Source organism: Amblyomma maculatum, chromosome 8, assembly GCF_055883805.1.
Source record: "Amblyomma maculatum isolate TAMU_Amacu chromosome 8, ASM5588380v1, whole genome shotgun sequence".
Lineage (NCBI taxonomy): Eukaryota > Metazoa > Arthropoda > Arachnida > Ixodida > Ixodidae > Amblyomma > Amblyomma maculatum.
Genome location: NC_139351.1, coordinates 120781724 through 120792218, shown reverse-complemented (window position 1 = coordinate 120792218; position 10495 = coordinate 120781724). Strand labels below are relative to the sequence as shown.

At 46.0% G+C, this 10495-nt stretch overlaps 3 protein-coding genes across 3 annotated transcripts in view; 1 reads left to right on the top strand and 2 right to left on the bottom strand.

The window, feature by feature from the left end:
* Positions 1-10495, top strand: part of LOC146182357 (uncharacterized) — a 96384-nt gene that overhangs the window by 25192 nt on the left and 60697 nt on the right. The window lies entirely within an intron of this gene.
* The window catches only part of LOC146182358 (flavin-containing monooxygenase 5-like), a 58483-nt gene that overhangs the window by 25061 nt on the left and 22927 nt on the right, over positions 1-10495 (bottom strand). The window lies entirely within an intron of this gene.
* On the bottom strand, positions 5419-9678 carry LOC146182359 (flavin-containing monooxygenase 5-like). The gene is made up of 2 exons (XM_084575989.1): positions 8816-9678; positions 5419-6786 (listed from the first exon to the last, which is right to left on the bottom strand). Exons 1-2 carry the CDS (start codon positions 9416-9418, stop codon positions 5773-5775), a joined length of 1617 nt encoding a protein of 538 aa, XP_084432115.1. The 5' UTR covers positions 9419-9678; the 3' UTR covers positions 5419-5772.

Here is a 10495-nt window from a genome sequence, read left to right as displayed (position 1 = left end):
CATGACATACAAATATAGGACGGTGTGAATCCAGAACAGCAAAAATAAAGAGCGAGTTGTATAGAATTCATCTGGTCAAGAGCGCAGTAAAAACCTATTGCCTTGGGATGCGCGGACGTAAACATCGCCGAAGTTTTATATACTCGAAGACTGTTGTGTGAAGGATGGGTTAGCGATGGAACCCACAGTGTAGTGCTCATAACGAAAGAGGCAACACGCCATTTGAAGGCTGAATTCGATAAGAAATGCGCCAACATATTTGAAGCAATGCCACAGTGGTCTGGATTGCGCCGAAAACGCACTTCTTGTACACGAAGGGGAACAAAGAGCGTCAGATGTCGGCTAAAAGGGTGTTTACTCGAGGAAGTCCGATAGTTTTATCGCATGAGAAATATTTCAAGGAACGTTTTGAAGAAGCGAACCAAGTGCGAGAAATTCGCCAGCAAAAATTGACCTAAGCTATCTGGTACCCGGACAAAATAAATTATCAACTGTCGCTTTTTGTAGAGGGGAAAAAACAGGACAGACACGTAAGACTGCTCAGGTGTGAGAATTCGAAGGCGTCAATCGTTTTGTGAATTTCAGTAAAAATGGTTTTATATTCATTAAATTTCTCCCCTATAATGCGTTTGCATATTTGTCTCAGAGTTTGCACGGCTTGGTAGCAAGACGCCACAGATTTCTGTCCGCATAACGTGTCCGCACACCGCGTCCGCACACCGCGCCCGCAGACCGTGTCCGTAGACCGTGTCCGCAGACCGTGTCCGCAGACCGTGTCTTCAAAATCGTGTCCGAAAAATCGTGTCCGCAGCAGTTGTCAGTAATTGAGAAATGGTAGAGGTTAATGAGTGATGTCAATCGATAGAGGGTGACGTAATGTTGTGTCGGAAAAGGTAACTAGGCCAATAAGTTTATTAGGTTATTAAAAGGGCATAGGAAGGGACTGGCGCTCAATTTGAAAGTAGCAAAGACTAAAATGGGTAAACAAGAAGTGAATGTGACGTAGATGATGTGACTTCACGCAACTCTAATTAGAGCCGAAAAAGGGCATAGGAAGGGATTGGCGCGCAATTTGAATGTACCAAAGGCTGAAATGGGTAAACAAGAAGTGAATTAAGCAACCAGAAGCAACCGACAGCAGCATCCTTGCTTTCGCGTCACTCCAATGCAGATTCTACAGTGCTCTTCAATTTTTTCTTCGCGAATGCTTCAGTGCATCGAGGCTTGTCATCACCAATCACTGCGTAGCTGCAGCCACCGTGCTTTCCTGTTGCATTCGACGATTATTATTACCACAGTACGCATCCCAAATACGTGTTAGTAAGTTATACGTGCCACAACGCGTTCGCATGGCGCCCTTCGAACACGCTGGAACCAACTACCTTCGGTGGCCTATATGCTGAGTGCCCGCGTGGCGCTCATGGAGCCTAGTTTTAAACCCAAATGCCGACAAGTTTGACGAAACTTCCTATGCTTGTGGTGCGTTGGCTGGACGTGATCGCCAGACGCGTCATCAGGAAATGTCCGCAGCAAGAAGAAAAAAATGATTGATCGTGAGAGTGATTAATAGAGGTTATAACAGAGACCTGTAGAGGGTATATTGACTAACAATGACTGCTAATGACTAGTAATGAACCATATGTCTAACGAATACAACTGATTAGGAATTACTAAAATGCTTAGTAATGAGTAGTAATGACTAAACTGACTACTAATGACTTCGAATGATCACAAATGAACAATAGGCTAACGGCGACTTTAAAGACTACAATTGATTAGAAATGACTAAAGGTCATTAGTAATGACTAGCAATGACTAAAATGGCTACTAATGACTAGCAATGACTACTAATGACTAAACATGACCAATATGTCTAACGACGACTTGCAATGACTACAAGTGATTAGAAAGGACCAAAGGTCCTTATTAATGACTAGCAATGACTAAATGAGAGGCAAAGAGAAAGAAGGAAGGGAAATAGGTAAAGGTAAGAGGCAAGAAAAAGAGGTGAATGATAATAGGAGGAAAAGTAGGCTTTCGTCATTCATCTCTTAAGAAATATCTTAAGAGATCCTGTAATGTTTTTATTGAATTGCTCCTATTTTTCGGCCATTCCACACGCCGCCGTCTTTAAGGGTACCATCGAGTATTAACGACGCCAGCAACAAACCCCATGGAATTTCGCGTTATGGGGCCTGCAATGATTTCGCATTAGCAACCGCGTGGCTCGGACAATGCAACTGATATTCTTTATGAGACAATTTCAACACATTGACAGTCATTCGCTTTATTCGCATTGGGTGGCAGTGCATGATGAAAGCGAAGCTAAAGAGCAATCTGTTTAATGCTCACGCATTGCACGCACACCTAAGAAAACCTGACATTTTAGACAACAGGGATTCTTCAAACTTAAATTCAAGCAGCTTGTATCGATCCGGGTTTCTGGGGGTTCGGTGCAGGCCTTTAACTTAGAAAAGAATAGATGGAAACAGATTAAAATAATTTTAAAACTGCTACGCTGTACCTTGGCTTCCTGGGACTAAGTGGGGGCCGAAGTCTATCCCTGGTTTTAAATGTCCTTTAAAAGAGTGCTTAACTACTCATTTCTTCTCGCCCAGTAACTGAGTCTAACGGGCTTTATAAAGTAAAGAGTGTGGGTTGAAGTGGATCACGCGCATAAATTTCAGCTGTTGACTGGACTTAGTAGATACCCTCCTCCGTATAATTTATAGTTCCTAAATGCATTGTACTTCCGTTTATCTCGAGCAATATGTCATGTATAGTGCTGTTTGCGAACTTTTACTGATGTAAATATGGGTACTGTCACGGCCTGTATACCTTAAAGCTATCAGTACTGCAAATAATGTTCCACGAGTACATGTACATTTCACTATCAGCAGCACACACATCGGGATCCTGTCTGCGTCGGCGTCTGGAACCTCGCTGTTGAGGAGGGTGACGACGAACCGCAGAGACCTCTATTCACTCTCATCCCTAATCTGCAATGACGGCGGATGTTGAGAGAGAGAGAGAGAGAGAGAGAGAGAGAGAGAGAGAGAGAGAGAGAGAGAGAGAGAGAGAGAGAGAGAGAGGGGTTGTTGTAAACTACTGACACCAAAAGCCATGCGGTTAATCTATCGGGTATTGTTCCACCGTGCCGACATTAAGATGTCAGTTAATATCTGGGATGCTACATAGGCCTGTGACGTCGCCATGCACGAAATCACCCGCAATATTCATTAACTGATGCTGTCGGCATCTGGAGTCCAGATCAGCCTCGAAGAAAAAGGCCTGTAAATCTGCTTTCTACACATCACTGGTGTCCTCGTGCGTCAACAATACCTTGCATATAAATGCGTAGTGGCGCCCCCCTCTCGATGGAAGAGAGCATATGACACCTCCGTGTAATCTGGACGGCACATAAGGTGGTGTTATGCATCCCCTAGCATAACAAAATTGGAAATATCATGTGGCCGCGTGCAGTAAATAACATGGGATACTATATCGAATCGCAGGAAGCACACGACACGTGACTGTCACGTGAGCGATTGTTGGCAATCTATGCTCATGCATTCTATCGAAAAGTGCATCACGCAATAGCTCTTGCTGTAAAAGTGAGTTGAACTTTACCCTAACCGGTGATTCATGATCCATAGTCGGGATAATATAACCAGAGCCCTTCCATACGGAGTACCGAAGGACTGATAGAACGACTGTTTTCGAATTCTACTTACCTCATTTCCTCTCTCCAGCACACATGGCAAAATTACTTTTGAAAAGGAATTAAATTAAATTACTAATTACTTTGCTGAAAATCGTAGAAAAGTAATTAAATTACATTATTCATTACTGCTCCCCAAAAGTAATGAAATTACATTACAATTACTTCTACTGAGTAATTCAATTACTTTGAAAATACTTTCTAGTTTCCATAATTGCAAAATCTAAGTAAATCTATTAAACAAAACAACAACTTGTTCTCCAGAGTATTCTAGTTGACTATAGTTCTGCTCAATTCTGTCTCCTTTTGCCAATCCGTTACGCTGGCTTCGGATTGCAGCACGTCGTTCCTGCTTTCGCGCACTCTACCTTGTAGTCTATTGATGGAGTGATGGCGCACTTTAGTCAAAGTAATTTGGAGAGGAATTAATTACTTTGCTGCGAAATTACTACTAAAAAGTAATTCACTACATTACTAAATTACCGAACTGAAGAAGTAATTCATTACATTACAAATTACCTAAAGAAGTAAATAAATTATAGTAATTTCATTACTGTAATTCAATTACTGCCATGTCTGCTCTCCAGCAATGCGTGAAACGAATGCCCGGGAAAACGTCAATAACTCTCATTGGCCGGTTCCTATAGCGAATCGCCGTTTGTGTCCACTATATTACTCCCTTATTCAAGAAGTCATTTATTCGTGTTGCTATTAACGCCCTCATATACAATAGCATATGATGGCAATATATTACTTTATGTGAAAGACCATCTGATAACACAGGACAACGCGTCTAACTATAGAGGTCCAAATGGCCTGTAAAGCTGGATTCCCATCCCCCCCTTCCATCCTCTAAGGTGAAGTAGGATTTGGCAGCGTTTTTCAATTCGGCCACATTATGTGGTCTCGTGACGTCACATAACCAGACGACCAATCATTGCCGGCCATGACACCTCCGGAAGAATGCCCGTGATATTTCGCTCACAACGCCAACGCCAAACGCATTGGCGAACGGGGGCCTTCAACACTATCTTATGAAGATAATTGAAGTAGAATAATTACAACTAGACTAGGTTGCCCTGTGAACGCCAGGCGGCGACTGCAAGTCTTGTCCGTTCTCTTGATAACGGAAAGCGGATGACCGCCACTATGCCCTTTGTTGCCTGCTCTGAAGCTGCTCCGTAAGCCCACTTATTAAGGCGAAATATGTATATGGCTCACGAGGCGCCAAACGTGAGACCGGAAGTTGGCCACAAAATGTGACCCCCAGAGGTGGCGACAGTCACGTGATCGCAACAGCCGACAGATTAACTGACGGAAACGAGGTGTAAAGTCAATGACTTAATCAAAATAAAAACGACAATAAACCACCAAAAGAAAATAGGAACGACAAAAATTAAAAATGATGAAAGAAGTAAAATAAAAGTATGCAAATCAAAATTTTAAAGTAAGAAGAAGACAGAACGAAAAATAAAAGTTGTAGACGTCTGAAAAGCAACAAATTCCAGAACGAAGACCGAGCACATAAGGAAACTACACAAGAGCCTCGCAATGTTTTCTTATTTCCGCACGTAAAGGAGACTAAAGTGCGCAACTGTAATTTTATTCACAATGCTCCAGTGAGTAACTGCGGATCAGTTCGAATCCCGCAGTCGCACATGCAGTCAGGGGCTTTCAACTGATGCAGTTTGGGTCTGTATGCACAATTAGCTGAGCATCGCGGTGGACGCCCACGCACACGTAACGCGTCTTGTAACACGGTGTTCGCACGTCAAACGAAGCGAATAACTTGCAAATAATGTGGCTTGTTTTATCTCCCCAAAACAGAAGGCGATAATTAAAGGCGTTGCTGGGTTTGCGCATGTACTATACTTCGTTGGCAAGAATGCCATGTGCGTTGTGATTAGCTACACACACTTTGTTATACCTGCATCCAGACACAATGCTAGCTCTGACGTCTTCAGAAGGAAAAAAAGGACAACAATGATTACCTACATTAGTTACCAGGTTAATAATCATGTCAATAAGCGGCTATCTGTCACTGACCGTACCTACAGCACTAGTGCGCCCGCGCACCAGAGGGCGGCACTGACCATCGGAAACTCGGAAGTAAGCAGTACAGCCACACAGAGCACAACAATCAGGAGTACCACCGTGACCAGGGTGATATGTGAATGCCTCGGCTCAGACCGGACCAGCCTGGTAGGCGGCTTGAGCGGTGCTCTCATCCGGGACTCGTACCCCAATATGGCGTCACGGGCACCAGGCCAAGCATGCGGGCCTTCGAGGCGATACTTGTAATTGAGTATGGGCGCTCTGACCGCGGCGAAGAACAGTCTGGGGTCCGTCAGGAGCATGCGAAGGAACTTAGGCTCAACGCCAATGATTTCCGCCAGCTCCTTCAAGTATTTTACGTGGTCCAGCATGAGTGAGTGGCGTTTGGACGGCACGTAAAACCTCTTGGCGTCCTCCAGTTTCATGACAACTTCGGCAAGCATGGTGTCTGAGTACGGCAACGTCTGCTTGCCAGTGAACACTTGGACAGCGTAGCGGGACTGCATCTCGGAGACCTGCAGTATGCAAGCGTTGACGTCCACAAACCCGATGAAGGCGACCTGGGGGTGTTCGGGAGGGAATATCCTCTGGTACAGGAGAGGGAAGTCGCCTTCGCGCCGGAGCACGTTAGTGGCGAAGGGCACATCGTTTCTGTAGCCCGTGGCGAAGACCACGAGGTCCACTTGTTCCTCAACACCGTCAATGATGACTCCTTGTTCGCTGAACGCTTCAATTTCCCCACGTAGCTTGACTTCACCGGCGAGCAATTTCTCTGTAAGTGCGCTGTTGATGACCGCATACTGGGCGAGCATTTGATGCTGAGGTTCCAGGCCGATAAGCTTGTGGTTGCAGGCGCTGTTGGCAATCCACTGCAGATACCAGGAGCTCACAATGCTTGGGACGTGATCATAGAAGAAGAGGAGAAACTGATTGGAAAAGACCACGTCGATGGGCACACCGCCGACGTGACGGGGCACGACCCAATTGGCTCTACGTATGCTGAGAAAAACCTGTCAAGAAAAACAAGGTGTCATTTTAACAGGACTGCCCAAATACCTAAGATGTATCCAACGCCAAGCACTTTCTAAAACAAGACAAACACCTGAAACGAAGTTGTGAAAAGTGGGTTTGATGCCAACAATACGGTCTGGAAATGTCCCCATCCTTCCTTTTATGTCATCATCAGCCGGACTATACCCACTGCAGGGCGAAGGCCTCTCCCATATTCCTCCAATTAACCCGATCCTGTGCGAGCTGCATCCACTTGACCCCTGCGAACTTCTTAACCTCATCCGCCTACCTTACTTTCTGCCGCCCCCTGCTACGCTTTCCTTCCCTTGGAATCCAATTTATTACCCTAAGCGACCATCGGTTATCCTCTCTTCCCACTACATGCCCTGCCGTAGCCTAATTCTTCTTGATTTCCCTAATCCGCTCCTCAGCGCTTTTTAACACGGGATAAATATCTTCCTTTCCTTTAGGAGCGTCTCACTCTCTCGCGTTATGATTAAGGGATAATCACTGCGAAGGAAAATGCGCATTGAGGTTTTGGATATGGTTAAGAAATCTGGTATAGTAAGCCGACCACAGGTGGCCCGGGGCAGGAATTCTCCCACATAGTTATAACGTTATGATTTATATGAAGCCTGAAACGATGGTGGTAATGAGGATGATGCGTGTTATTCTCGCAAGGGCGATTCTGACTAAGGAGCGCCAAGAATAGGGTATCGTTTTTTCTTTACACACGGTACCGTCAAAGACCCATTTTTACGGCATTCCACCCCGGCGTAGCCGAGCGCCACACCAGGGGTAAGCCTGTTAACCGATTAGACATCTGTAACGTGGCTTATTTTTGGAAGGACGCTATAACGAATACGTGAGCGCTTAGCTAGCAAATCTCCTCTTGCACAGCTGCTATCTTGCACAGTTATGTTTTCTGCATACAAACCGAGCGCTGCGATAATGGAAATTTGCTGGTGCGTTTTTAGCAGGAAGGAAAATAAAACATTCGAGTTGCGCTAGGCTGTGCCCGTTATGGATGTCCGGAGGCACTGGGGCACCGCTGCAGTTCCAAGGAAGTAGAAATGTTGGAATTATTGTTGAGGCAAAATCTTTATATTAGCAGCGGAACCCAGCGGGGTGGTGACCAGAAAATAAGTCTCGAACAATCGGCATGACGTCATCGGGACATTCGCGTGGTCGCAGTGGTACTACGGATAGTAATTTCAGTGCATACACGTCACTATTATTAATTGACTTTAATCCACCTCTGAGTAGACCTTCGACCATCCATAATCTGCCTTCAACCATTTCTTAGCACAACCCAGACTTTCGCATTTAAAACACGTAAGAAATTTTAAGTGCTCTTCCTAAATGTTGTGCTGTGGACGTTCTATCGGCAAAATGTGACAAACTTTAGCTCCTTCCAATAAGAAGAATACCAACGTTTATAATAGCTGCAGGACAAGCACTTATTCTAATAATGTCCGATTACCGTGCAGTCCCAGAGAGTTTCTCCATCTTATCTTCCAAATCTCTGCCCCATGCTGCTATGCTTTCCTACTACTAGCATCTACTCATTTATCTCCAAAGGTCATTGGTTATATCCTGTCCGCATATTACATTATTCTCCCGCACACATTTCTCCATCCTGATTTTCGGCTAGGACATTTTCAACTCTCATTTGATCATTACAGCACGCTGCTCTTTACCTAATTTTTCATTCTCACTGTGTTATCTTCCCTTTTATTTTAAAAACCTAAATTTCAGACTTCCGTTATTATACTTTCATTAGCTTTCATACTAAGTTATGATGCCAATACAGTTCCGCCCATATATACAATGCGCGTCTCTCATAACCTACATGGGTTGTTTTGGGACGTTAAATACAATAAACCAAACCATATATGTAATGCATCTGGTAAGCAAGAGAGAAGCCCGATCGTGCGACGTACTGTGCATTCTTGTTCAAAAATTGCGCTGTGTGCACTTTTCATCTCAGCGGCATTTCCTTATAGAATAACGCAAACATACTCTCACCTGTTCAGCCACGCCGCTCAAGTCAACAGCGATGTCAACAGCCGAGTTTCCGAAGCCAACAACCACGACTCTCTTGCCCCGGAGACTCTCCTCGGTGTATTTGTACTGCCGTGAGTGCATCACCCGACCCCTGAACTTGTCCCGTCCCGGGAAGAATGGCACAAATGGTATCGCATGGTGTCCCGTGCACACCATTACTCTGTCGAAGGTCTCCTCGAACTCCTTGCCCGTCTCCACGTCGCGCACCCTCAGCGTCAGGTCTTTGCTCAGTTCCACCACCATGTGCCTGAAGCGTATGTGCTGCGTCACCCCGAAGTGGTCCGCGTAGTCTCGAATGTACTGCAGCATTTTTTCGTGGTCTAGAAACACGGGCCAATCCTTGTCCGGTGGGAAGTCACTGTACACGCACATCTCCTTGCTGGTGTTGGCCACGGTGAAGCGCATCACCGAGCCGGTGTCCGAGTCGTCATCGTCCTCTCGGTACCACCATAACCCACCGCAGTTGGATGCCCTCTCGAAGCACACTACATCGAGTCCTTCTTCGAGACACGCCTTGACAGCTGTAACTCCAGAGGAACCAGCCCCGACCACGGCAACCTTCATCGTACAACGTTGAAAAAGCTTCGCACAAGGCTTCCCACGTGTTGACAGGACTACGGCTCCGAGCCTAAGATACCGACTCGAGACATCGGTGACGCAGCTCTTCTTAAACAGGGGGTCTCGTCGTCTCGAGGTCTCCTCCGGGAGAAAGATTTTGGAGCTTTCCAAGCTCTCTTAAGCCTCGCCTGTCGTTGTCCTGGAGGAACAATTTTGAGACGAATATGCGGTCAACGCTGTTGCCCACGGACACCAGCTTTGCACACTTTGCTCGGTAAGATTAACGCACCAGGGATGTTTCCGCTCGCAGTCTTGCCGTGTGCTCTAGCTTCCTATAGCTCGTCGCGAAGCAGCGAGAGGACTGCGGACGCGCCCGCTGGGCCCAGGCTTAGCACGAAATCGTCAGCGCCACCGCCACCAAACGTGACGGGAAAATGCTGCCGTTATGGGGCTTGCAGTCGTAAGCTCCGAACCCGGTTGTCATAGCTTCAACGGCCGGCCGGTCCCAGACGAAAGCAAAACAAAAAAATATCCTTCTTTCCTTGTCGCGTGAAGATTCCCCCATACTAGGAAGCTATGTTTTCCTCCCGTCCAACGGAGGTCATGCCCTGTAGTCGCCGTGACGCATTAATAACAATGGAAATCTAATCCGCAAAAGGCAGAATACGGTTATTTCGCTCATGTGGTGACGCAGTGCGATTTGCATCACCGGGCACATGTCCTCAATCCTGACCTTGATATTTATTTTCCTTTATTTATTTCACCTCCCTTCCTCTCTCACTATGCTCGAAGTCCACAAGTAAGAGTATTACGGCTCATTGAACTTCACGGATCGTATACCTGTAGCACTGTTTGTTGATGGATATCGTGCTGAGAAATCTGGATAGCCCCTCCACTTGCGAATGCACGATCGGTTGGTTGTGGTGGAACAAATGAACTGCCTGCTCCCTATACTCTTGCAATCGGCGAGACGACTTTCCTGGCCGGTCTTTGCTCGCTCATATATCTAAAATTCATGATAGCGGCGGCTAATGCCACTCACATGAGGCCTTATAGTTCACGAGGTGGACAGACTGTCACGCA

Excerpts from the sequence above, each read along its gene's own strand:
- LOC146182359 (XM_084575989.1), bottom strand. The coding sequence starts at position 9,418 with ATGAAGGTTGCCGTGGTCGGGGCTGGTTCCTCTGGAGTTACAGCTGTC. Across the intron at positions 6,787-8,815 it reads TGAGCGGCGTGGCTGAACAG|GTTTTTCTCAGCATACGTAG; the intron begins GTGAGAGTATGT and ends TTTTCTTGACAG.